At 61.0% G+C, this 26,115-nt stretch overlaps 4 protein-coding genes across 5 annotated transcripts in view; all 4 read left to right on the top strand.

Moving 5' to 3' along the window:
• The first annotated feature begins 74 nt into the window (after positions 1–74).
• STARD3 (StAR related lipid transfer domain containing 3) lies at positions 75–20,943 on the top strand. 2 transcript variants are annotated; one of them, XM_056362472.1, is made up of 15 exons: positions 75–182; positions 6,043–6,322; positions 9,212–9,289; positions 9,560–9,637; positions 9,741–9,794; positions 9,897–10,014; positions 11,147–11,245; positions 12,007–12,062; positions 12,861–12,953; positions 14,332–14,394; positions 15,440–15,535; positions 16,132–16,211; positions 16,589–16,693; positions 18,039–18,132; positions 19,917–20,943. In XM_056362472.1, the coding sequence occupies exons 2-15, from the start codon at positions 6,107–6,109 to the stop codon at positions 20,019–20,021; spliced, it is 1,335 nt and encodes a 444-aa protein (XP_056218447.1). In that variant the 5' UTR covers positions 75–182; positions 6,043–6,106; the 3' UTR covers positions 20,022–20,943. The 2 variants fall into 2 exon arrangements, with proteins under 2 accessions (XP_056218447.1, XP_056218446.1); XM_056362471.1 differs by lacking the exon at positions 75–182 and adding an exon at positions 3,120–3,340.
• An 895-nt stretch (positions 20,944–21,838) lies between these two features.
• On the top strand, positions 21,839–23,301 carry TCAP (titin-cap). The gene is given in 3 exon segments (XM_056362633.1): positions 21,839–21,995; positions 22,733–22,955; positions 22,957–23,301. Coding segments are annotated over 3 exon segments (405 nt in total). The 5' UTR covers positions 21,839–21,846; the 3' UTR covers positions 22,990–23,301.
• Positions 23,302–24,725: 1,424 nt separating this feature from the next.
• On the top strand, positions 24,726–26,106 carry PNMT (phenylethanolamine N-methyltransferase). The gene is made up of 2 exons (XM_056362529.1): positions 24,726–25,142; positions 25,419–26,106. Exons 1-2 carry the CDS (start codon positions 24,989–24,991, stop codon positions 25,628–25,630), a joined length of 366 nt encoding a protein of 121 aa, XP_056218504.1. The 5' UTR covers positions 24,726–24,988; the 3' UTR covers positions 25,631–26,106.
• Positions 25,896–26,115, top strand: part of ERBB2 (erb-b2 receptor tyrosine kinase 2) — a 19,027-nt gene continuing 18,807 nt past the window's right edge. The window contains 1 exon segment of the mRNA XM_056362737.1: positions 25,896–26,028. Within this exon segment, the coding sequence (XP_056218712.1) occupies positions 25,896–26,028 (133 nt within the window).

Below are 26,115 nucleotides of genomic sequence, written 5' to 3'. Positions count from 1 at the left end.
TCTCCCTCCTCCTGTTGGGCCCGACCACCCCCCGGCGCGACTCGCGATGGTCGGCGCCGGCGCAGCCTCTCTCTGGCGTTTCCCTTCCGGGGTCAGAGGTTGGCGGCGGCTGGGCGCGCGGGGCCGGAAGCGGCTCTCGCCGGGCTCTGCTTCCGGCGGGGACCGGCACCAAGCGGCGAGAGGTACTGCGGGCGGGCCCGGGGCCGGGCGGCGGGGCCCGGGGCCGAGGGGGGGACGCAGCCCCCGGCCCGGGGCGGGTGGGTCCGGGCTGTGCGCGGGCGGCGGTCCCCGGTCGCTCGGCCCCAGCGGGCTGCGGGGCCTCGGCGAGGACGGGGCCAGCGGGGCCTTGGTGCCGGGCCCAGGCCCGGGAGTGCGGTCGCCCGGGGGGCGGGTTCAGTCCTGGAGGGGCGCAGTTACCGGGTCCCCGGGTTCAGCCCTTGGGGGGGGGTTGGGGTGCAGTTACCGGGTCCCCGGGTTCAGCCCTGTGGGGAGTTGGGGCGCAGTTACCGGGGCCCTGGGGCTCAGCCCTGTGGGGGTGTTGGGGCGCAGTTACCGGGGCCCTGGGGCTCAGCCCTGTGGGGGTGTTGGGGCGCAGTTACCGGGGCCCCGGGTTCAGCCCTGGAGTCTTGTTACCGGCTCCCCGGAGGCTTTGGGCTGGGTGTCCCCTGGTGCGGGCTCCCCCGCGGGCCCCCTCCCCGGGGCAGGTGGGGATCCCGGTTGTGCCCTCTGCCCCCGGGCTGACCAGCAGACACCGGCTCTCCCTGGGAGCCCTTCCCGGCAACCTTTGTGTGGCTGTGGTGCTTCCCTGGCCTCCCACTGGCACCGGGCCCTGCAGCTAGGACAGGAGCAGCAGCTGATTCCGGTCACATCCTGCAGAAGCCGTGAACCGCACGGGCACCTCCGTGCTTAAAGTCCCCCAGGCACCGGGGGTGTGAGTGGGGCCTTCGGGCCGTGACAGCAGCGCTGAGCCGAGGACCAGCATCGCTCCGGAGGCTGCGGCGGTGGCGGTACGGGCAGCTAAAAGCTTTGACCCCGTCTCACTGCAGCAATAAAATCATTCCTCCGCAGGCAGGGACCTGGGGGTGCATGTATGGATCTGACTCGGGAAACCTTGCGGCCCCTCTGGGAGAGGAGGAATCTGCTTCTGCCCAGGGATGGGTCTGTGGGGGGCTGTCAGGGGGTCTGTGGGGGGCAGTCAGGGGGTCGGAGGGGCTGTCAGGGGGCCAGCGCTGTGCTCCCCTCAGTCCTTTGGCAAATGCTGACCTCAGCAGCTCCATCCAGAATACCCTGAGGTGGTCCTGGTGCTCATAAATCTGTGTTTTTGTGGCCCTCGATGGCACGGGGGGCTGTGCCAGGCTGCTCTGGTTTTAGAGGTTCACACTAGTGGTTGGCTTGTGCTCTTACCACAGCCACATCCCCGCTGCTTTGGGGCTGGGGTCTCCACAAAGACCCTGAGCTTTGTCCCTGTCCCGTGAGGGGGCTGCCTAGTGTACTCAAGCCCAGAGCTGAGGCACAAGGAGGGACGATGCTCCATGGAGCTGTGGCAGTGCGAGGCTGGTGGCCATCGCTGCCCTCTGCCAGCCCTTGGAGACCCTTCTCTTGCTGTGGTAGAGGCGGTGTGAAGCCCCTCCCTGGCTGTAAACCTGGGCTGCCCCGAGCGTTTCACATCCTGCTCCACGTCACAAAACCTGGTGGTGACTGTGGGGGACCAGGCAAGATGTGGCTGGGGGTCAGTTGCAGCACAAGGACACCAGATGCTGCCGGGGGGGGGGGGGGTGTGTCCCACAGTGGCTCCCGAGGGCAGGAATCCTCCCACATATTCAGGCAGGCTCTGCCTCTCACTGCCTCCTGGAGCTGGGGGAGCCAGCACCCACCAAGGGCACCCCAAGGGGGGGTAGGAGAGGGTCTGGACCCCAAATTTCAGCTGGTATCAATTGGGGGTTCAGGCAACTGCGTTGCCACTGCAGCCTTCCGAAAATTGACGTGATGGTGTGAAGCTCTAACGAGGAAGATGTGAGGGATGAGGGTCGGGGGGGGCTGCAGCTCCAAGGTGGGTGTAGAGAGGGGTCAGCTGGGTGGGTAGGTGGCTGCGTGGCGCTGCCAGGAGCCGTGGGCCAGCCACGGGTACACTGTGGCCTGCGAGGAGAGGCAGGACCTGGCCCTGGGGCTGGCTCAGCCCTTGGTGGGCAGCGGCTCAACCGAACCAGCACACGGGACCAGGGGGAAATGCGGGATGATGCCGTGGGTTTCCACGGCACTTCCAGAGCTGTTTGCAAGCTGCTCCCATGCCACATCATGTAGGAACAAGAGACGACTCGGAGAAGTGACAGCAGAGCGCTGCCTGCTCCCTGGCACACGGTGAGCGCACGGCTGAGCTGTGCCTGCCCTTGGCACGCTGGGTGCCGAGGGGCTGCCGTGCCAGAAGCCCACCTCCTCGTGCTCGCGGGGAGGGGCTGGGGCAGGGGGATTGTGAGTGAGAACAGCCAGTGGCTGGGGCCGGGATGCTGCGCTGGGGCAATGTGCTTTTCCAAGACTTTCTGTTTCCCCATTCCTGCCTGCAGTGCCGGGGAGGGGACAGGCTCCCCCCGGGGGTCTCTGCCCATACCTTGTGCCTGCTCGGACGCTGGGCTCAGGCAGCTGTGGTTTTTTGCAGGAGTGGCTGTTCATGGATAGATGGAAACCGCAGCCTTGATCCCCTTCATCACTTGGGCTTTACCGTGGCCGTTCCCTGCCAGCCCCCCTCCTCTGCTCGCTGTCACTCGTGCCACCAGCGCTGCCGGGGGCCAGCACATAACGTGCCCAGCAGAGGGGCCTTTCTGAGCGTGGGCACGAGCTCAGATTAGCGCTGGAAGGTGCTTTAGGGAAAGGTACAATTCGGCACAGGGACAGCTCGCTGCAGAGCTCTGCACCGTGCCCTTGCCGTGGGATCACGGCAGCGTCTGGGGGTGCTCAAAACCAGCCTCAGCCCTTTGGGGTCCCCACCACAAACGCGATGGCGCCTGTCCAGTGGTTTGCTGAAGTCCATGTTTCACTTGCTGGTTTTTTGGAGTGAGGTTTAGTGTCTAATATCTACCTTTTTTATTTTAAAGGCATCTCTTCCCGCTAGGAAGCTTGGACACATGTTAGTGTCTGGTGAAACACCCGTGGTTGGTCTCTATCGCTCTCCAGGTGTTTTTCTCTCCTGGTGCAGCGCTTGGTGCAAAGGCTGTAACTCTCAGAAGAGGTGACATGAGAATTAGCTGTTGAAGTCGTCATGTGAGCTGAGAAGACACATTAATAGGAAGTTGGGGGCGCAGGAGGAAAGGAGAAGCGATGTCACAAGATGGAAAGGCTTCTTATTGTAAGACATGTCATTAACATGCAAAAACGTGTGTTGATGAGAAGCTTGTGATTTCAGTCTAAAAAGCTGAGAGTGGAAGGGGGTGACTGGAATTTTGGAGGGGCTGCTGTGGCCTTTTGCAGGGACGGGACATGATCAGCACAGGTCCTGGGTCCGTGTTGGTGCCCAGCATCCCCCTGGCGCTGGGTTTTGCCACGTGGACCTGTGTGGCTGCACTGGCTGGGCTCGGTGCTGTCTCAGGATTTCACTGGCTGCCTCTCCTCCGTGTTTGCTTCCCGCTGGGATTTGTGGGCTCGCTGCCAACGGTGGCATCACCTCTCATCCCTGCAGTCCCTCTCGCCTCCTGCTTTACCCTCAGAACTGGAGGTCTCCCCAGCAAAAAGAATTCAAATCAGGGTCTCGAGAGCCCCCCCGCACTTTTTTTTTTTTTTTTTTTTTTTTTAAATTGGTAAAGCTCTGAGGGATCCCTGGTGCGGGTGCCCCTTCAGACTGTGTTACTGTCACCCGGGGTGTCCCTCCGGGCAGCATGTGCCACTCATGCTTCCCCAGCCTGTTGTGTTGGCTGTTGGGAGCTGCGCTGCTCGAGAGCCCCCGAAAGCAGCTCGTGGCTCGGCAGCCGGTGCGGCGCAGGCTGCGGAGGATGACTGAATGCATAATACAACACCAGGGCGCTCAATAATTTATCTGTCACCCAGAAAAAGGCACATTTATACACGCTCACATCCAGCCCCTGCTCTTTTTGCTCTGAGCTTTCTCCCGCCTGAGGGAGCGGTCCCAGCTGGGGGGGCTTCATCTGGGCTTAAAATACTTCAGCCAAACCCACGGTGCTCTGAAGGTAAAGCCCTTGCCGCTGGTCCTTCCCCAGAAGTTGGTTGTTGCCGCTTGGTTTGGGATGGCTGCGCTTCTGAAGGGGTGGTAAACCTCGCCAGGAAGGGTGGGCTTGGAGTGACGGGTGGGTTTAGGCTGCCACGGTGCTGCTTCCCTTGCTCTGCTGCAGCCCTGGCACCGCAGCGTGGCCTCGGCGTCGGGGGAGGAGGGTGATTTTAAAGCGCTGTGAAAGTTGCGGGGGGCTGCCTAAGTGCAAAGTGGTGTTTGAGGGAAGGAGGCGGTGACACCCTGCCGTAGAGGGGGAGGCAGCCCCTGCAGAGGTGATGTATTATTTAGCGCTCACAGATGTCTTGAACTTTTTCTCAGTTTGAGATGGGCCCCTCGCTCGGAGCGGCGAAGGGCCGTGGTCGTTATGGCTGATCCAAAGTGACAAGTCTTCCAGCGCCTTCCGAAGTGCCTCTGAGAGAGACTAACAGGGACTTGACAGGAGTCCAGCTTTGTTCCCTTTCCAGCCCCAGTGCTCCCTGAGGGCTGGGATGCAGAAGCTGCTGGTGCAGGGACCCAAAATTACCCCAAATTGCCCAAAATCAGGCTGTGCTTGTCTCTTCCAGTTGCTTCAGTGGCTGGTGGGGTTTGGCAGCACCCCTGGCTTCACGTGCCCTGTGGATTGTCCCTTCCTGCAGGTCTGGACACAATCCCGGGGCTTTTTTCCTCGGATGTTGCGTGGCTGCAGCCTCCTGGTTGTTGCAAGTGTGATCTGTTGTAGACAAACCTCACTCAGATCCTGGAGGATGCAGAACTGCTGGGGCAGTAGCTAAGGCAGCATAGAATCTGGGGTTTTTTTTTTGGAGACAAAATGTCCTTGAGCAGGAGTTATTTTGCAGAGAAGGAGTTTGTAGCTGCGTCTTTGCCGTGGGTGACTCGGAGGTGGCGGAGCCGGGGACTGACAGATCCCTGGTGTGACCTGTTTTGACATCCTCGTTCCGTGTTTGTCTCCAGCGGGTGCTTAGTTGCCTGGTCCATTCACATAGCGGCCTCCTTGTGCCTTGCTGACGGAGAGGGAAAAATTTTAATACAATGGTTGGCACGGCTGCAGGAAAACAGCCTTCAGACTTCAACACCTCGCCCCGGGGTTGTGTGCCCGGCACTGCCAGCCACCGCAGCCGGGACAGAGCGCAGCGCTTTCCCCTGCCGCCTTCCTGTGGCTCTGCTTGGCCAAATCGGGCGTGAAACCCGGTGTCCCGCTCCTGAAGTGAGCGAGGCTCCTCTCTTGGCTGCGCACGATGGGATCTGTGGCCGATGGGATGACCGGCTCCCGAGGTTTCGCAGTTTGCCTCATGCAAAACGTTGAGCCCCTGGGAGTTTTGCATCCATCCCTGCAGAGGAGGCTGCTGCAGCGCAGGGAAGGGCTCCGGGATCCCGGGAGCTGCTCCCTTTCAGCCTCTGTGGAAACACCCTCTGTGGTTTTGCCATCTGCTGCTCTGGCTGCGGGCTGTAGCCACCAGCTTGGCTCGCCGTGCTGCGAGCGTGTTCTGGGGGGCTGCCTCTGGGTCCCAGTGATGCTTACTGGGAGCTCCGTGGACCCCCTGCACCTCCAAGCTTTTCCCAGCCGATTCCTCCTTCCCTGCAGTGAGCAAGAGGGGGGGCAGGTCTCTGCCTGTGCTGGGGAACGTGGGGTGCCAGAGGGCAGCCCTGGGGTGAGCCCTGCCTGTCCTGGCTTCAGAGAGGGCGGCTCTTGGGCAGCCTGGGAGCCAGCGTTCGCCTTTTCCATCAGGAGCTGTGTAAAACAGACCCTGTCTCGTTTGGTAGTAGGAACATGTGCCTTGAGAAGGGGTATCCAGAGGCCTGAGGGTCCCCTTTGTGTCTCCGCACAGGTGACACACGGACTTGGCAGATGTTGCCGCGACTGACGTAGGACCCAAGTCGCTTGGGCCGAGGATGAGCAAACCGACCGAGCTGCAGCACGACCTGGAACGAAGCCTCCCAGCCATAGCGTCCATCAGCACCTCGTTCTCCCAGAGCCAGGGCTTCTCCCCGTATTGCTACTTCTCTCCCGAGAAGAGGAAAGCCATCTCAGATGTGAGGAGGACCTTCTGCCTCTTTGTCACCTTCGACCTGCTCTTCATCTCTTTATTGTGGATAATCGAGTTGAATGTAAGTTGGGGGAAGCGAATTTGTGGAGCCTTTGCCCTTTGAAGTCATGCTTTTGAAATTCAGTTCCCTCCACGTTAATTGCTCTGTTTCAAAAGTCTTGGGCCAAGTCTTTGTTTGTTCTTCCCAGCGCTCTGCTGATTTGTGCTGGCAGAGAAACCGCCGCACAGCCAGTGTAAACGAAAGTCCGGCTCGTTTCCTGCAACCGGGCTCTGTTGTGGCTGCCCAGGGTCATTAACGCCGTTGCATGTAGCGCTCTGTGTCGTAGCGTGACAAGGTCGGGGGTCTGTGGAATCGCCAGGTTGAGCAGTTGGCCCAATTTCTCTCCTGCTTCCCTGAAGTGAAGCCGCTCGCTGCGTTTGCCAAGCAGCTGCCAGCTTCGCTGCGGTGTCTTGTCCTGAGAGCGTCGGAGGAGCGGGGTAGGGTGTGCGGACCCTCCTCTCACCCACCCAGCTGGTGGGCAGAGACAAAAAGGGCTTTGAGCTTCGGTCCCAACATACGCTACTCATCCCAGCTTCTGAAAGCTGGAGATGCTGCTCCACCACACAGGGGAGTAGCGAAGGGGAGCGTGAGGGTTTCGGTCCTCTCCGAAGCAGCTGTCACACCTGTGCAGGCTGCTGTGTTTGCTCAGCATGCCAACTGTTGCAATGACCAGGGAAATCCACTTTATTTACCTCAATCCCATCAAGTTGAAAATACTCCCTGGGCTGTATATATATTTTTTTTTTATTTTTTTTTTTTAATTATTAATTTTTCCTGAACTGGTCCCGACTGGTTTCAGGTACGACATGTCCTCCCGTGGAACAAGCTGAGCAGAGAGGGGAGATGAACAGATAGACCCCAGCGCTTTTGCGTGCAGCCCTGCCGGTGTCTGGCCTTTATTTATCAGCACTGCATCCTGCATTCACTTAGCGGCTCTTATCTCTGCCCTGCTTATCTCCTGGGTGTCTGCACTTAACAGATTGTCCCAGCCAGCAGCTCCCTCACCCTGCCCACCTCAGCCGACTGCGCTGTGTCATGAAAAGACCCCTGTCCCACCAACCCCCAGCCCTGCTTAGGAAAAAGCATCTCTCAGCCAGCATTCCAGCCATGCCGATGGTGTCCTGCACCAGCACGCCAGGCTTGGACCCTGGCCTCCTGCTCTTGTCCCTGTTCTCTCTGCTCTCTGGAGGGGTGCCGTCTGCAAATCAAAAAATCCAGCCCCGGGGAGATAATCTGCCAGCGCGGTCACCAGGGTGATTCTGAACGTAGGTCTTGCAGGTAGCCATTAATGAGTGACTAACTGCTGATATTTGGGCCCTGAGCTGAAATGCTGCATATTTAAAGCTATTAGGACAGCTTATTTGCCTAGTTATGAAGAGCAACGATTTTATATCATGACTAATGCTTTTTTTATCAAACCGTTTCCTTTGCTGGGAGATAAAGCCCAGCAAATTGGCCCTCGTTAAATGTCTGTTGCCTGCAAACTGTAATTCTGCGAGCTTGCTGCTCTCGGAGGCAGAGATGCCTCAGACGGTCCTTCTTCCTCGTTCACAGCAGTTGTGTTTAAACTGAGAGAACACCTCTCGGAAATCATAATCCGGAGCCTTCCCTGTGTCTCGTTCCTCCTGCAGCATCTCATAGCAGAGCCGTGGCGCGGGGAAGCAGCTTTCAGCAAAGCTGGCTGGCACGAGCCCTGCAGCTGCAGATCAGATAAAGCAATAGTGCAGAACTGCTTTGCCCCCCCCCCCCCCAGAATATTAAGCACCAGCCCTGACCTAGAGGGACCGTTTCCCGATGGCTGCCTCTTCTGTCCTTGGACTGTCTGACAAGAGGGTGCCAGGCCACCAGGCTGCCAAGAACTGGCCTGAGATCCACCAACTTGTTTCTCACAGATCATCAAACAGCTGTCAGCCTCCACCAGCTTCCAGGCCAGCTGGGCGGCATTCAAACCAATAGCCTAAAGGTGAAACATTTGTTCCAGTTACCTGAGCCATCCGCTTCCTCATAAACAGCGATTCCAGGCTCCCGAGAACAGGATTTATGGTGTCAAAAGTACCAGGGCTCTCAGGCCCCGGATTGTCTCGGCGTGAGGCAAGAGAGCTCTTCTGTGAGCTTTTTCCACGCTCCCGTACGCTATTCCAGAAAGCGGTTTTGCCTCTTTCAGGTTTCCTTGCAGCCTGCCTGTGCCTGTCCCTTGTCCTCCTCTCCTCCCTCTTCCCCTTTGCCAGTACGTTTGAACCTGCTGGTTGACTCCCTCCGTCAGCTTTCCAGGAGGGCAGCTGGGCCCTGCTGTGAGAAGCCAGCTGGCCTGGAAGAAAGGAGCAGGGGACCCCTCGGTGCTTTGCACGAGGAGGATGCTCGCAGCTTAAATTCCACCAGGTTGCTGAGTGACCCCTGAGAGCCCTGGCGGGGGAGATGTTTTTGTTCAGCGCGGTACCGAAGGTGCTAGAAGAACACTTCCCTGCCGTTTTTCCTTCTTTGCACGGCTCCTGCCGTACAGCTGAAGTCTGTCACCTGAAGCCACGCGTGGAAGGAGTGGGAGGTGGTGTCTGACCAAGGGCTTTAGGCTGTGAGACTTGTGATGCGGTGGCGCTGGATGTGCTGAGCCGAGGGAGCGGCTTTTCCCTGTTGGAAAGCCCCCACGGGGAAGTGTTTGAGGTACCCCTGTGCTGCTCCAGCTCTGGCTGTACCCAACTCGGGTGTGAATCCGAGGGGGAAACGGGCTGTTGTGTCCTCCCGGGCTCCTGCGCTGGCGGATGAGGCGGCGGCGTGCACGCAGCAGGCATTTGTATGCCTGATGCATAACCTGACCCGGCGGTAACCTCTGGTCACCGCTTGGCCGGGTTCCTTCTACCATTAGTTTCTTATCAGTGCACTCAATAGCTTTCTGCTTTCCTCTCTCCCCTTCAGACCAAGGATGGCATTCAGAAGAACTTGGAGAATGAAATCATCAAGTACAAATTTAAGGCTTCTTTCTTTGATATATTTGTGAGTATCCCAGCCTGCTGCAGGCGAGGAAGCAGCTTTGGAGCTAAGGGTGGCACGGTCAAAGGCTGGGCAGGGACGGTCTGCGTGCTGGGGAGGGAGCTGGGGTCTCCCCACAGCCTTGCCCCTCGCCTGGCTCGGCGAGATGGGGCAGGTCACAGCCTTGACCCCATCTGTCAGGCGATGAGGTCTGGGGTCTGGGCCTGTGTCCTCCCAGCACCCGGCAGAGGGACAAGGGCAGTGACTAGTGTCGATGGCTTTTTGTTTTTCAAGGTCTTGGCTTTCTTTCGTTTTTTTGTGTTGCTGCTGGCCTACGCAATCGTAAAGCTGCGCCACTGGTGGGTCATAGCGGTAAGGCGGCAATTTTGGCTTTCCTGGGGTTGTTTTTTTTTTTGAGTTTTCTCTCCCTGCCTGGAGTTTGCAGGGATTTGAGAGAGGTAAATTTATTTTTCAGGTCACTACGTTGGTATCCAGTGCCTTCCTGATTGTGAAGGTCATCCTCTCCGAGGTTGGTTTCCTTGGGCTCGCAGGGGATTGCTTTGTGATTACTTGACGCCGCTCTTCTCCCGTTGGTGTCAACTCCCTGTGGTTTCTCCTTTCTTCCACGCAGCTTCTGACCAAAGGGGCTTTCGGCTATTTACTTCCTATCGTCTCGTTTGTCATTGCTTGGCTAGAGACTTGGTTCCTGGATTTTAAAGTCCTAACTCAGGAAGCAGAAGAGGAACGATGTGAGTATTTTGCTCCGCTCTGGTAGGAGTTGGCAGATGAGACTACCAGGCCTGGGGTTTCTGCTGCTTTGGCAGCACCTTGACAGATATGACATTTATGGAGAAGTGATCTCCAGGCTGGCTGTGCTGGTAAGTGCCTGACTCAATTCTGTTATGGTATAGAAGTCCCTTCAGGGGAAGAAAATACCAGATTATAAAAAGCATCTTTTAATTGAGCGGAGAAAAAACGTGCCAGATTCCCCAATGTCTGGATCCTGAAGCCAGACGTGTTGGAAAGAGAGCTCACCTCCGCATCGGAGAAAATGTTTTGAAACAGTGAGACAAATGCCAGGCGGGCTGTTGGGACTCTCTGTCTCTGGATATCGGTCTTTGAAAGGTCTCCAGCCCGGATCCAGAGAGGATTGCTTCGGTCACGGCCACGTTACGGGGGCATGGCGTGAGTTATGGGGTGTGAAATTTTACAGCCTCTGGTCGCCGAGGTCAGACTAAATGGAGATGGAGTCTGACCTCATGCTTTACGAATTATCCCGCAGCGCCGGGCACCCGTAACTTCCAGGGGTCCCTCTAGGGAGTGGGTGCTCAGCCTGGACTGCCGTGGCTGCCTGTTCCTAAAGCAGCCAGAGGAGTTTGTGGCTCTCCCAGGCTCAGCTGATGAAAGAGGACTGGAAAATGGCACGTAAACGAAGGAGGATTTGTCAAGCGGGGCTCGATCAGAAATGCACTGACTGACTGGAAAACACCAGAGGATGTTTGGGTCTTGCGAGGAGGCTTTAAGATGAAAAATGGTCAAGTGTTTAATGCTTCTATTGGATTAGGCTCAGGTTCCAAATTGCTTCCAGGGGAAGCTCTTATTTAATTAGACGCTTAATCGCCTTTGGATTTGACAAGCAGAAGAGCCCATTGATCTCCATGCAGATAAAATGTCTCAAACAAAAGAGGAGGCAATAGGAGCTGAAAAGCTTGTGGGCTGGCTGGTGTCGGGGCGAAAAGACCAGCTGTATCTGGAAGAAAGTGGCTGGGAGGGTGCTTGAGTACCCTCAACCCCAGTTCTTCCCAGTTCAACCCCAGGACCCCTTGGTTTTCGAAGCGTTGGATGCCGTGTGTGTGTAAAACCTGGTGCTTTGCTTCACAGGGTACCTGGCAGCCGAGGCTGCAGCCTCCCGTGGCCCCCTGCTCTACCCCCGAGCCCTTTCCGAGGGACAGTTCTACTCCCCACCGGAGTCCTTCGCAGGTAAGACGTGCTCTCCTGCTCTGGCACCTCACCGGTGGCCGGGCTGCCTCATTCCCCAGCTTGTTCCCTGGGTCTCTTCGCCTCCGTAATCACCTCCCCACCCCCCCGAGCTCTGTCTCGTTATCCCGGCCCTTGGCAGTGGCGGGTGGCAGGGCCTCCAAGAACTGACACTGCAAAACAGGCTCCTCTCTCCTCGCACGGCGCCCGTGCCTGGGCAGAGGAGGCACGGCCATGCTGTCTCTGTGCCATCTGCGGAGCACCGGTGTGCTCAGCCCTGCACGCCTGGCTGCAGCTCGGTGGGAAACTGGAGCCTTTTGTGGTCCTGGGATTAAATGCTCTTAGCTGCGGTTGAAGGACTTGAAAAATCCTGCCCTCGGGATGAGGGCAGGGGGGCGAGTTGCCACAGGCAGGTGAAGGATAAAGAGCTGGCACCAGACCACTGCCCTGTGACACCACCTCGTGCCGGCTCCAGAGACCTCCCCTGCTCGGGAGCGAGGGGATGGCAGCCGGGGCAGGTGTCTCGGTGGAGCTGACACTGCGCTCAGCCTGCCGGAGAGCCGAGCCCGGCAGCCAGCTGCGGCACCGAGGCGTTTGGGGGGGCAGGACCCGGCTTGTGTCAGGGTTGTCCCCACTGACAGCCCTTGCCAGAGGGTAGGGTGCGGGGATCGGACCCTGGCTGTCCCCCGTGGGAAGGTGAGAGGGAGATTGTCCGAGTGGGGTCGTCGTTAGCTGTGTGTTAATTGTGGGCTTCCCCTGGCCAGGGTCGGACAACGAGTCGGATGAGGAAGGCGCAGGGAGGAAGGTGTTGACAGCTCAGGTAAACATCGGCTTCAGGCTGAGCCAGGGCTGCGGGAGCCTCTGGCAATCCTGCAGCCCCATCAGGGTGCTGTACCTGCAGAGCACCAGAGGCTGCTGTCCCTCATTTCCCAGCCTTCTGTTCTGGGGACATCGGGCTGAGGAGCCCTGCCTGCACCCAGGCTGCTCCCCGTCTGCCCCGGGACCAGTGGCAGCGTGGCTGCCGCAGGAGGGGGGGGTCCTTTGGGCCACCCGACACTAACCCGCTTCCCCAGAGCTGCGCACCCTTCCCTCCAGCATCCTGCAGGGATGTCATTCTGGCTCTGCCTCCTGCCTGGCCCCCTCTCCCCTTCCCTCTCTGGTCCCCGGTTATGCGGTCACATACTGAGAAGGGCATCACCCCGACCATCCCTGCCGATCCGCGGCTCCGGGGCTGTCCTTCGCCTCCCTGAAGCCTGGCTGGGCGCAGGCTGCTTGGTGCTCCTGTCCAAGTGCTTCTGCTGCCGTTCAGCCCCAGTTCTGGCACCTCCGCTGAAGGAAGCTCCACATCTCGTAGCCCTTTGCCTGCTGGAAACCCTTACGTTAAGGCGGGAGGCTCACTGGTAGACGCAGCTGGTGTGTGGATACAAGCCAGGGCGGGGAGCGTGACTCTCGGCTCCAAAATGAAGCCTCTGTGACCCAAATTAAGAGATTTCTGCCGTGTGGTGATGGGAGATATCCCCTTTCCCTCTGCCAGCCCTGGGAGGGGGGTCGGAAGCCTTGCACGCGCGCTTCAGGCTCTCTGCAAACCCAGCTAATGAAATTCTCTCTTCTCTCCTAGGAGAAAGAGTATGTCCGACAAGGCAAAGACGCGATGGAGGTTGTGGACCAAATCCTCGCCCAGGAAGAGAACTGGAAGTTCGAGAAAAACAATGCAAGTGTCGTCCCCCCCCCGCCCCACCTGCCGGGCAGCGCTGCTGGCAGAGGGCACGGATGGCTTAGCAAAAACGGGAGGACAAATGAGGCTTTTGAAACCTCCTTGCGACATGAAAAATTAACAAGCGTTACAATTACCTGATTGAATTAGGAATCTATTCCAGTTCAGTTAAATGTAAAATCCCCTCTTATTTAATTAGACGTTTAATTGCCTTCCTGTTTGACAGGAGAGAGCCCATCACTCCTCCCCTCTAGACAGCAGGCGGGCAGGGGCGGACAGCTCACCTTTGGGTGGGTGTTGTGATGCGGAGCCGTGGTGCCGGCGTGGGGAGGGCCCCGTTGGCGCAGCCCCTGCCCTTGCTCCACAGCAAGATGCCTTTGGGCGTGCTGGGGAGACCAAGCCGTGCTGGGCTTGGGGCTTTTGGGCCAGCTTTGGCCCACGTGGCAGCAGGAGAGTGGGATGCAGACTGCTCTTCCTACCCCTAAAGCTGTTTGTGTGTCGTCGTCCCCCACCCCTTCCCCGGGACAGGGACCTTGCGAGTGCTGGGAACGTAAATCGGGGACAAGTCACTGCCTCGCATCTTCTCACGTGGCTTCGTCGAAGCATCCGCAAGTCGCAGCTCTTGTGTCGGGCAGCGCACAAAGCAAAGCGGGCCCTGCCCTGCCTGTGTCCTCGCCAGGCTGGTTCATCCCCTGGGCTACAGCAGAGTTTTCCGGGGTCCCTAGAGCTCTTTTCTCTCCGAAGGCTGGGAAGAAAGGGTCACTGCCTCTGCCCCCTAAAACCAACCTTGCTTTCTGCTTGCGGGCTCGCGGCACGATTCGGGTGAGCGTCCTGCAAACTGCAGTCTCATCTGGTGTTTAAAATTCCCTTGTCAAGTGATCCATTGTCTGATGCCAAACTAGCTGGGCAGATTGTTTTCTTTATCCAAAGGGGGATGGATTTAAATAGACTAATCAGAGTTTAACACAGGGCTAATGATGAAAGGTTATCATCTGTCCATCCCCTAACCCCTCCAGGGAGTCTCTTCTCAGATGTAGGTAACAACAGCGGCGTTGGCAGACTCACCCCTTTCTCTTACCCTGGTGTCGGTAGCTCGCTACAAAGAGAATTTGACCTTGACGTGGAGTTTGCAGGCTGGCATGGGGTAGATTCTTTTTCTGTCTCGTCGCTGCTGCCTCTCTGGATATTGTTTTGTTTATGGAAATATGGGCATGTGCATCCGAAACGTGCCCAGCATGGCTCCCGTACTGGGGTTACTGCCTGGGGGGGGATGGGGACAGGGGGCATTTAAGGGCTCGTGTTTGCAGACTAGCAGGCTTTACCCCAGATAAAGCGATTTATTTGCTAACAGAAACGTAACTTATGTCTTGCACAGGACTTTGGTGACGTTGTTTACACTTTTGAAATACCTTTCCATGGCAAGACCTTTATCTTAAAGGTAAGAACCTTCCTGGGCCGCTTCTTTAGTCTGCGTGGTACCAGGTGAAGAGCGACAGCTCTGCTCGGAGCCACGGCTCAGCTCTCGCGCTCGTTGCTGGCCCTGGCAGGACAGGTCAGGCTGCAGAGCACACTCTTTTTGCTTGAGACAGATGAACGGCACCGCACACTCTAGGGAATCTCTCCAGGAAAGCCCCTTGGCTGGCGGACAAACTCCCCAGCAAATACGCTGGGCCCCAGTCTCTGCTGGTAGAAATGGGAGCAGGTGACTGCAAGACTCACTTCCAACCCCAGCATCTAGGACTAATCTGACCAAGGAGGCTAATTGGAACTAATTGCCAGCAAGACCAGGGCTGAGCGTGCGTCTGCTGCTGCCTGGCATTGAGAAGAGCTGCTCGGAAGTGCCTTGCTCTGTGCCCTCTCGCTGGAGTGGCTTGGCTGTAAACCACGCTTTAATGAAGCATTGGTGCTGCGGTGGCTTTTCTTTGTTCCAGTGCATATGTTGCCTCGCTGGCAGGAGCTGCCAACGGAGCAGCTCTGTATTTGCAAGAAAAAGCTGGATGGTCTCACTTTACTGCATTAACCATTTGCCTCCAAAGATCCCTTGTCCCACGGGGAGGTGGAGAAATGAACGTTGTCTGTGCTGGAGCTCAGAATAGCTTTTCAGCAACTTCCCGGAGCAGTCGTGCACGCAGCAGAAGTGCTGATAGATGTGGGGCGAGGGCGGGAGAGGAGCCAGCCTGAGTCAGCCCCGAGGTCCGTCTGTCTCGCCGTGGGACGGACGGACGGACACTTGTCCTTGCACGGACCTCGGCAGGCGACTGCCGAAACCCGGGGTCTGCTCTGTCCCCTCTGACTCCCCCGGGGAAGGAGAGCGCTGTGGCAGAGGGGCGACAGCCTTGGCTTTGCCTGCGCCGGACCAGCCTCACCACTCCCCTCCTGTATTATCTCCCTTGTTCTTTGTGATCTGCCCCGTGTTCCTTAAAAATAATCTTCCCAAGGCGGAGCGAGGGACTGGGCTAACTGCTCTGGCTCTCTGTCCTCAGGCTTTCCTGCAGTGCTCTGCTGAAACGGTTTACCAGGAGGTTATTCTCCAGCCTGAGAAGATGATCCTGTGGAACAGAACAGTGGCAGCTTGCCAGGTGAGCGTGCCGGACAAAGATGGCTTAATCACAGGAGCTCCTTGGAGCGGAGAGTTGGAGCTTCCCAGTCCAACACAGCCTGTCGGCGGTGCCCAGGCCCTACTAGAGCTTCGCTGGATCGGAGTCGCTGAGGCGTTAAATCTCCGCCGCTCATCCGTACGATCCGAATGCTCTGCGGTAGCCAGCTGCATGCGTGTGCCCATCCAAAAGCCCATGAGGTGGGCAGGGAGATGGGCCAGCGGCGGAGCCAAGCCTGCTTGTGCTGGGTAGGGTTTGGGCGTTTTGCGCTCTTGGTGTGGCAGGGAGCCGGAGGCAACGCCTGTGCCCCCCAACCCCAGCCCCAAAAACCAGGGGGACGGGTCCCAGAGCAGGAGACAAACCTGGGCACGCGCTGCCCGAGAGCTCGCCCCCCTCGGCCTCACCGTGGCTGCTGAGGATGCTCTGGTTGCTTTGCAGCCCGGTGCTGTTTCAGGGGAGGGGTCCGTATCACCCAGCTGGTGGCACGTGCAGACCTGCAGGCACAGTCTGAGGAAATCGCTCTCTGCGGGGTTTTTTTGGATTTTATTTCCTGGTTTTTTTGCCCCCCTCTCCCCTAGATTTTGCAGCGGGTTGAAGACAACACGATCGTCTCGTACGACGTGGCAGCTGGGGCTGCAGGCGGTGTTGTTTCCCCAAGGTCAGTTTATTCCACTGTTTTAATCCCGAGCCCCTAAAACACCCTCCTGAAACGCGGAGAGAAGCATCGGACGGTGGTGAGAGCGCTCTGCCCCAGCTCAGCCGCCCGGCGCTGGCGGGGAGCCCCGGTGTCAGCGAGGCAGGACTGGCTCCCCAAGGCGAGGAGCCCCTCAAGTTTCCTCCAGGTCTTTCTGGCAGGAGGCTGGAAGCTGCAAATCTGCCTCAGTGGGTCTCCCTGATCGCAGTGCTGCGCTGTGCTTTGTCCGGCTGCTGATGTACCCCTGCCCCGGCCTCTCCCGGCGATGCCGGCGAGCGGGAGCTGCTCCTGCAAAGCCCCCGTGCCCCTTTCGAAGCACTCAGCGCCCTTTCTTTGCTTAGGGATTTCGTGAACGTGCGCCGGATCGAGAGAAGAAGAGACAGGTACATTTCCTCAGGGATGTCAACCACGCACAGCCTGAAGCCTCCGCTCTCCAAGTATGTCAGGTAAGAGGCAGCTTCTGTTATTTTTTATTTTTTTTTTTTTTTAAGCCGGTATCTGACACACGCCCTTTGCTTAAGCTTAGGGCAAAGAGCCACTTTAAATGCAAACCCTGCTGTCTTGCTGGCAGCGTTTGCAGGAAGCTAATCTATTTGTGGAACTCAACCTTGCTTCCCTTGTTCTTCTTCCTTTGTTAAAGAAACTCTCTGTGCTTTTCGGTGTTGCTCGGGCGTTTCCCAGCTCTCTGCTCAGGGGAGTGGAGGTACCGACCAGTACCAGCACAAATCCCAACCCCGTCCGCATCCTGTTTGTGTAACGGTTAATTCCCAAACAGGGCCAGCTGCCATTTCTGAGGGGCAGTAAACAGCTGACCGGGGCTCGCTTTGAGCCTCTCGGATGCCTTTTCAGCCGGTCACTTACTGACTTTAAAGGCTGCAGACATTAAGAAACGGTCCCGTGGGTGAAACAAGCTGCGTCAGGATGGACTGGCTCCCAAAGTGTCAGCAGGTCTTTGGCCTCTCCCATTCCGAAGGGACAGCTTCGCCCGGCTGGTGATGGATCTCAGCAGGGTTAGTCTCCTCAAACAAGGACTCCTTGTTACTGTCTGCTCCGGTGCCCGGGGCCCAGCTGTGCCACTTCGCGCACTGACTTTGTTTTTCCTAATAATCTGGTTAAAGTAATTGACATTTTAACTGGGAGCCGTTAGAGCCGCCTGAGTCTATTTAAGAGCCGGGGACTTCAGGGCCTAGAAAAATCTTTTTGCAAACGTACGCAGCAAAAATAGCGTGTTCCTGAAACGGGGAAAGGAAATCTGTATTTGGGCTGTGTGTGTGAGCACAGCTCGTGCCTCTGAGACGGATCAGATGGTGTGAGGCAGGATCTGGGGGCTGTAGTGACGAGGCTCCCTGCGCCGAGCCTGGCCTGACCGCGCAGGCTTTCCCTAGCCGCTCGGCTTTCCTGGGACCTCTTCTTTGCCCCCCTTTTCCACAGGGTTGTGCCACAGAAACCTCCCCGCGGTGCAGAGCCGCTGGCGGCTGGGCTGGCACAGTCCAGAGGCTGCTTCTCAGCCGGCAGCCCCGCGGCAGCCCTGGCACCACCTCTGCCAAGGCACCTGTGGGAAACCTGCCTTGCCACGCTTGCTCGTGTGCCCGCAGCCAAAGCAGATACCTTCCCGGGCACTCCGCGCATCTGCTCGTACCCCGCTGGGCTCTAGTCCTGGCTGCCAGGCGGAGGAGATGGCTGCTGCTGCAGGAGCTAGCGCAGGATCGGTGCGGTGCACCCCAGGGCGTCAGGAGAACTGGCTTTTCAGCCAGCCCCCAGCTCTGACCGCGTGCTCTCGCTTCCCCGCAGGGGTGAGAATGGACCGGGAGGATTCATCGTCCTGAAATGTCCCAGCAACCCCAGGGTCTGCACGTTCATCTGGATTCTCAACACGGACTTGAAGGTAAAGGCAGTTCTTTGCTGACGGGCGAGCGCTGTGGCCGCATCCTGTCCCCAGCAGGGCTCAGCAGCAGGCTCCGGCAGCCCCCGCGTCGCTCGGCTGCGTGCTGGGGACCCGCTCGGTGCCCACAGCGGCTGCATTATCAAAGGCTGCCCTAAAGGGACCAGACTTTTGCAGGTGGAGGTTAAACGCTGCCTGAAACCCCCTCTCTGTCCCGGTGTGGGGCAGGGAAGCGCTCCCTTACCTGATCTCTGATCTCGCATAGGGGTTTCACAGCTCTGTGTGCAGGGCTGGGGGCGAGATTTTTATTTTAATCCTCTTTGGGGACCTCTCTGGGGCATGTGAAGTGTTGTCTGGCTGTTTGCTGCTCCCAGGAACCCGCTGAAGGGGTCGATTCACTCGCCCCACTCCCAGGCACCCTGGTACAAACGCAGCCCCCCACCCCGGGAGCGCGGGGGGCTGCATCCGTGCCCGGGAAAAGGCACGTTGGCCTTACGAGATGACCCAGATCTTGGAGCTATTTGCGGAGCTGCGTGTCGGGTCCTTGCTGGTGGCCCAGACAAAAGGCAGCGCACGAAGGGAGCGGGGGCTCGGGCGGCTGGGGGGAGCGGAGCTGGCCCCTTTTCTGCCTCCGCTGAAGGCTGACGTGGTAACGGCGCTGCAGCAGCGAGCACAAAGGCCCCATTCATCAGCGCTCTGCTGCAAAGCTGCGCGGCCCCCTCCCCTCCCACGTCCCTCCCTCCCTCCCCACAAAGTCGAGCAGCTCCTGCCTGCCTTGGGAAAAGCTTTGGGAAGGATTTGGAGGAGCCCTCGCCCGGCTGGCGCAAGCAGGGGCAGAGCAGAGCGTGGCCTCGTGCCCCGGAGAGGTGTTTTCCTGCACGGATCTGGCTCCGCTGCCTCTTCCGCCCCGCCGTGATGGGCGAGTTTGGAGGGAAAACAAACCCGCTTGGTTGTGCAAGATGGGAGCTCCGAAAGGAAAGATGTTCCTTGTGCTTCCCGGGCCGGAGAGCACTCGCCCACTGCCTGCCTCCGCTCCTGGAAGAAATGCTGTAGCGGCCGAGCTATTAATAACCCGTCAACTGCTTCCACCATCTTCCTGAAGGGCTCCGCTGGTGCCCGGACCCCTCTTCTGGGCTGTCTTGTTATTTCCTTTGGCCCTGGAGAAGTATTTATAGCACACGGCTCATCCCTTCCTGCGGCCAAGGGTGAGGATTACACACGTGTGTGTGTTTGTGTCCGTGCTGGAGCTTCGCCCCAGAGCTCCTGTCAGGGAGGCGCCTGGACTGGCCCCTGGACCAGTGCTCGGAGCCTCCTGTTCCCGGTGTCACAAGGGGAGAAAGTCCAGGAAAAAGTCCAGGAAAAAGGCTGTGCCTGCCTGCCTGGCTGAAACACCCCAGGACATGGCCGGGGGGGGTGTCCTCCTGTGCCTACCTGCCCCCCCAGGGGAGTGGGCCAGCCATCCCTGCCTGCACTCAGGACCCCCGTGAGCCCCCGGCGCTGCTTCCAGCCCTGCTCAGCTCCCTTCCCCCGCGGAGGCAGCTCAGGATTCTGGTTTTTTCTGCATAACGGAGCCCGGGCCGAGGCGGTTGGGGTTGAGTCGTGCAGGGCTTTTTTAGAGAAATCAAAATGCGTTTCGGTTCCTCCCCCGGAGCGAGCTCCTTAGAAGCGGCAGCTCCCCACTGCGGTGCTTGTGCATCCCTCAGCACCGCCGGGTCAGGATGGGGACCAGCCCTGGGCCTCTGTGCTGCCCTGACTCACGCTCCCTCTTTGTCCCTTTGTCCCCACAGGGTCACCTGCCCCGGTACCTGATCCACCAGAGCCTGGCTGCCACCATGTTCGAGTTCGCCTTCCACCTCCGGCAGCGGGTGGGCGAGCTCTGCGGCAAGCCGTGAGCAGCGGGGACCTGCCCTCGACGGACATTCCTCTGCGGCCAGGGGTGGGGGGTGACACAGCCAGGAGAGGACCCTGTGACCCCCCCTACCCCACCCCCCAGGGATGGGGCCGTGTACTCACAGTGCTGACATGAGGCCGGGGGGGTGCTCAGCTCCTCCTGCCCCCGTTCCCCCTAACCGGGGCCCTGAAACCACTGATCGTTGCGTGCCAAACCTCTGCCCTGCCCTCCTCTGGGTCTGACACACACACCCCCCCCCACATCCCCTCCCGCCCGGGTTTTGGTGACCCCCAGACTCCTGCGCTTGTGCCTCAGTTCCGTGAGGAAGAGGAGCAGAGGAGGAAGCCACGTTAGGGTGAGAACGGGGGGTCCGTGCCCCGTGCCAGGCTCTGCCCCTCTGCATGTGGGGGCAGAGGTGCAGCTCGTGCCACCTCCCCTCCCCCCCCCCCTTGCCCAGCTCTCTGGGGGGGGCTGTGCAGGGGACCCCTCCTCGCTGTTCCTGGGGCTGCCCGGGCCCCTCCTCGGGGCTCGGCTGAGCTCATCCCCCCCCGCACCCCCTACCCCCCCATCCTACCCGCAGCTCCTGGCGGAGGCAGAGTGTGATTTGCCTTAAGCAGAGACTTTGATCCTTTTTGGGGGGTGCGGGAGGGGGCGGATGCGGGGGCGACTGCGGTTGCTTTCTACCTGCGAGTGCCGGTGCCGTGTTCTGGGCTATAAATGGCAACAGCGCGAAGCCGCCCGCACGCGGGGGCACACGCTGGCAGCACTGCGGCGAGGGGGGGGGGGGGGGCACCCAGCCTGGGCGCCAGGGGGCTCTCTACCCCCCCCCCCCAACCCCCCTGTCCTGGGGGTCTGCGCCCCCTCCCCCCAGGGGGTGACACCTCGGGCCGGCGCTTGGCGGAATTAAAGCCTCGCACTGTGCAGCTCCTTGTTTTCCACGTGCCCTTTGTAACCCGAGCAAATAAAAGCGAGGAGGAACGCTGGCAGCGGGGTGGGGGCCAGCCTCAAGCCCCCCACCCCCACCCCGGGCTCAAAGGACTCGTCCTCCAGCCTCCTTCAGCCATGGGTGTCACTGTCCCCCATCCCGTGGTGGCACCGGGCAGCTTCTGGGCATCCTAAGGTTTCCCTGGATGTCCCCCGGAGCGGGACCACCATGGCTGGAAGGGGCTGGAGACTGGTGTGTCCCGTCCCCCCCCCCCCCATGGCAGCAGCGGTGGCCACGTGTGCCCCGGCTGTTGGCACCCGGCGAGCGCCCGTCTGTTCGCAGCCCCCATCTGTTGGCCCTACAAATAGCCCAGCCGGTGGGGGGGGGGGGGGGGGGGGGGGGGGCTTGCCACCAGCACCCCCCTACCCGCTTGCCTGGCACAGCCAGTCCCTGCGCCCTGGTGGGGGGACGCACCGGGACGGGACCCCAGTGGCGTGGCCACCACAGTGGGCACCAGCAAAGCCGTTGGTGCCGCCGGGGTCCATCGTGTTGGCTGGTCGCGGGGGCCGGTGCCAGCGGCGTGGCGGGCACGGAAAGGCCAGACGTGCCCTGGGCCGGGGCCAGGGGGTCCCGCCTGTGCCATCACGTTGCCGACAAGGGTCTGCCCCCCGTTTGGGGCCGGGGGTGCCACCGTGGGGTTGGCGAGCGGCTGGCGGGCACATGGGGCTGAGCGTGGCCAGACGCACACGAGGTGACACACGTGTCCCCAGTGCCACCCCCCTACTGGCTCCCAGGGGGCCCTTGGCACCCTCCCGTCCCCACGGTGCCAGCGACACATCCCAAAATAGCCTCGGCGGGGCCGTTATAAGCGGGGCGGGGCGGGCAGGGGGGGCCGGGCAGCATGTTGGGGCCGAGCACGGTGGTCCGCAGCGGGGGGCTGCTCTCGGGCGCCCGCCTGGGCTGCCATGTGCAGGAGGAGGACGTGGGGCGTCGTGAGACGTTCAGCGCCGAGTGGCTGGACCTGGAGCTCAGCACCAGGCCTGAGGAGGGGTGAGGGGCACCGCTGCCACCCATGGGGGGGGGGGGGTGGTGTCTTTGGGGTGCTGGTGCTATAGGAGGTGCTGGGTGCTTGAGGGTCCCCAAGGGCTGTGGGGTTTCCATAAGGTCTTGGGGCTCTGGGGGCTCCAAGGGTTCTGATGGGGTTGTGGGGTTCTCAGGGGTCCCCCAAGGGTCCCTGTGGGGTCATGGGGCTTCCAGGGAGGTGGAGGGTCTCTAAGTGGGACTGGGAAGGTCTCGGGTGTTCCTGTGGGGAGATGGGGGGGTCTTCACAGAGCTGGGAAGGCTGGGCATCCACATGGGGCTGTGAGGGGTGTGGGGGTCTCCAGGGGTCCCCACGGGTGGGGTGGGACATGGAGGTTTCCAGGGGTCCCCACGGGGTGGGGTGGTCCCCGTGGGACTGTGCAGTTCCTGGAGGGTCTCCAAGGGTCCCCATGGGCTTGGTGAGGCTGTGGGGAGTCTCCAGAGTTGCCAGCGGGGACCTGGGGACCCCTGAGGGGTGGGTGGTCCCGGCAGAGTGGGGTGGCTGGGCCATGGGGGGTCTCCAGGGGTCCCTGCAGGGGGAGGTGGGACGTGGGGGTCTCCAGGGGTCCCTGCAGAGTGGGGTGGGACGTGGGGGTCTCCAGGGGTCCCTGCAGGGTGGGGTGGCCCCAGTGGGGCAGAGCAGGACGTGGGGGTCCCTGTGGGGCGCTGGGCCCCCACTCCCACCCCCATGAGCACCCCACGCCCAGGTGGTGCCGGCGAGAGGTGGACGAGCAGCGCCGGGAGACGCTGGAGCATCGCGGGGAGGTTCGGGTGCTGGAGCAGCGCTCGCCCTGGGGGCTGCTGCAGTTCGGGTGCCTGGGGCAGCCCCTGACCCAGCACCTCCTGCCCTACGCCCGCACCCTGCCCCTGCCCCTCTTCGCCCCCTCGGACCTCCGCGGTGCCAAGGCGGGGGTCCCCCGCACCCTCTCCCCGCTCCCTCTCGCACGAGGCCCAGCGGGGCTGAGCGTGACGAGGGACCTGGGGGGGGGGAAGGGGGCAGGAGGGTGCTGGGGGGCGGCAGGGGGGCCCAGATACCTGGGTCCCCTTGGCCGCCCCGAAGAGGCAGCGCAGAGTGGTGGGGGCAGGTGGGGGTGGGCTCCCTCGCACGGGGGACCCCACCCCACAGTGGGTGTCGTGAAAGCTGGTGGGGATGGGGCGGCCACGGCTCGGGGGGCTCCCGGCAGCCGCGGGCGTGACTCAGTTTCCCTGGCAAAGAGAAGGGGATGAGAAGATGGGGAGCGCTGAAACCCACCCGGGGCCAATCGGGGCCCTGGGGGGGGGGAGGGGGGGGGGGCTGTGGAGTGGGGGGGGGGGCTGTGGCGGGGCGCTCCGTGGGGGTGTAAAAATGGTCTTTGTACGGCAATAAAACGCCCAGCCTCCCCGGTGGCGTCATTTCGGGGAGCGTGGGGAGGGGTACGAGTTCCCCCCATGGGATGGTGTGGGGAAGGTGCAAGGTTTAGGGGGAGTGGGACCTTGCTGGGCAATGGGGGAAACTGAGGCACAGCACCCTGCCGGCAGCTGGTGGGGCCCAGGGTGGCAGGTTTTGGGGGGGGGGGGGGCCTTGGGGGAGGGGGGTAGCCTTCTCCTTATGTAACTGCCCCCTCCCCTCCATCGCCAGCCCGGCCGGTGCCAGGGTCCGGGATGGCCCCAGCGCCAGTGCCCAGATTAGCTGTTCCCACCCGGCCGGATCCCGCTGTCCCTGGGCCACCGCCAGTCCCTGTCCCCTCCCGGTGTCCCCATCCCATCCCCTTCCCCATGAGCCGCCTTTGCCCACCTGCAGCTCCTGCACACAGGACTTGAGAACCAGTTTTAAACACCTTCCCCCCCCCCACTGCTCCCAGCCCTCTCACCAGCCCCATAAGTGGGTTTTATCCTGCCCTTTATCCCAGGGTGCTGGGCGCACTGGGAGCACTGGGAGCTGGCAGGGTTGGTGGTGCTGGCTCCTGCCAGGGGCTGGGCTGAGGGCCAGCACGCTCAGCTCACTGGTGGTGGAGGCAACAGGGAGGGCTCAGATGGATCCCAGCCCTATCCCAATCCCCAGCCCCATCCTCTCCCCATCCCAATCCACATCCCCATCCCATTCCCATTCCCACCCCCATCCCCATCCCAGTAATCCCAATCCCCATCCCTGTCCCCACGCCATTCCCAGCCCCGTCCCAATCCCCAGCCCCATCCTCTCCCCATTCCAGTCCCCATCCCTGCCCCCATCCCACTAATCCCAATCCCACTAATCCCAGTCCCCATCCTCATCCCCATCCCATTCCCATCCCAATCCCCATCCCATCCCCATCCCAATCGCAGTAATCCCAGTCCCCATCCCTGCCCCCATGCCATTCCCATCCCCTGCCCCCATCCCATCCCCATCCCAATCCCACTAATCCCAGTCCCCATCCCCAACCCCATCCCCATCCCCGTCCCTGTCCCCATGCCATTCCCATACCCATCCTCTCCCCACTCCAATCCCCACCCCCCTTCCCATCCTCATCCCAGTCCCAGTAATCCCCATCCCTGTCCTCATCCCATCCCCATCCCAATAATCCCAGTCCCCATCCCCACCCCACGGGACACTGCTGGGCATCCCTGGCGCTGGGGCAGCACATGGGGAGTCACGGCGAGGGCAGCCACATCCCGGGGGGGGTGGGCAACGCTTCTGGACACAGGGATTAGAGCCAGGATTGCTGGATCCTGGCCCCCCCCCCATCTCCCCGCATCCAGGGAGGGCAGCGGAGCGTTATCGCTCAGCGCAGGGCCGCATCCGGCAGCGCTGGCGCCCAGCCGCGGCCCCCAGCCCTGGGGCGCTGGCGCTAACCTGGTTAGCCGCGACGGATGGATGGATGGATGGATGCATGGGGATGGATGAAGGATGGAGGGATGGATGGATCACTCACCGCGGCCCCCCCGCCCGGCTGGGGATATAAGGCGGGTTTGGGGGCGGGCGGGCGCCATCAGAGCAGCCCCCCGCCATGAGCAGCCTGGCCGCCCTCCGGGAGGGCTACGAGCGCTTCGACCCCCGCGCCTACCTGGAGAACAACTACCTGCCCCCCCGTGCCGACTTCTCCTCCGAGGAGTTCGTGGTGCCCTGGAAGCTGCGATGCCTGGCCGAGACCTTCGCCAGCGGTGAGGGGGGCAGTGGGGAAGACCCTTCCTCACCTTGCAGGGGGCTGGGGAAACTGAGGCACGGGGTGGGGAAACTGAGGCATGGGGTGGGAGAGCACCCTGGTAGCCACCCTGCCCACTCCCCACCATGGCTTGACCTCGGGGTCCATCTCCCTTCTCCCCAGCCCAGGGTGGGACCCCCCGCCTCGGGTGGGACCCCCCCAGGTTGTCCTTGTTCCCCCAGCAGCACCCAACCGGGTGTGGGACCCCCCCCCATGTCCTTCCCCCCCCCCCCAGGTGAGATCCGTGGGCGCACGCTGATCGACGTGGGCTCGGGTCCCACCATCTACCAGCTGCTCAGCGCCTGCGACCACTTTGAGGAGATCGTGGCCACCGACTACCTGGCGGTGAACCGGGAGGAGCTGGGGCGCTGGGTGCGGGGGGACCCCAGCGCCTTCGACTGGAGCCCCTTCATCCAGCACGTCTGCAGGATCGAGGGACGCGGGTAGGACAGACACGGGGGGGATCCAGGCGCTGGGCGGTGCTGGGCTGCGGGATCCCTGCGGGATCGTGGCTGCCTGGCCCATGGGATCGCAGCCCTACAGCCCTCTAGACGCTGGGGTGATGCCTGCAGCAGCATGTCCCCGGATCCCATGGGATCCCAGCCCCACAGCCCTGCAGATGCCTGGCTCATCCCTGCAGCAGCATGTCCCCAGATCCCATGGGATCCCAGCCCCACAGCCCTGCAGATGCCTGGCTCATCCCTGCAGCAGCATGTACCCGGATCCCATAGGATCCCAGCCCCATATCCCTGCAGATGCCTGGCTCATCCCTGCAGCAGCATGTCCCCAGATCCCATGGGATCCCAGCCCCACAGCCCTGCAGACACTGGGCAGATCCCGCAGAAGCACGTTCCCAAAGCCTCCCACACCCCCATGGATGCTGGGTTGATCCCAAGGGATCACAGCCCCCACGTTCCTGCGGATGCTGGGCT

This window comes from Falco biarmicus, chromosome 17, assembly GCF_023638135.1.
Source record: "Falco biarmicus isolate bFalBia1 chromosome 17, bFalBia1.pri, whole genome shotgun sequence".
Lineage (NCBI taxonomy): Eukaryota > Metazoa > Chordata > Aves > Falconiformes > Falconidae > Falco > Falco biarmicus.
Note: the sequence above shows the minus strand (reverse complement) of the source record. Positions and strands in the feature narration are given on the sequence as shown.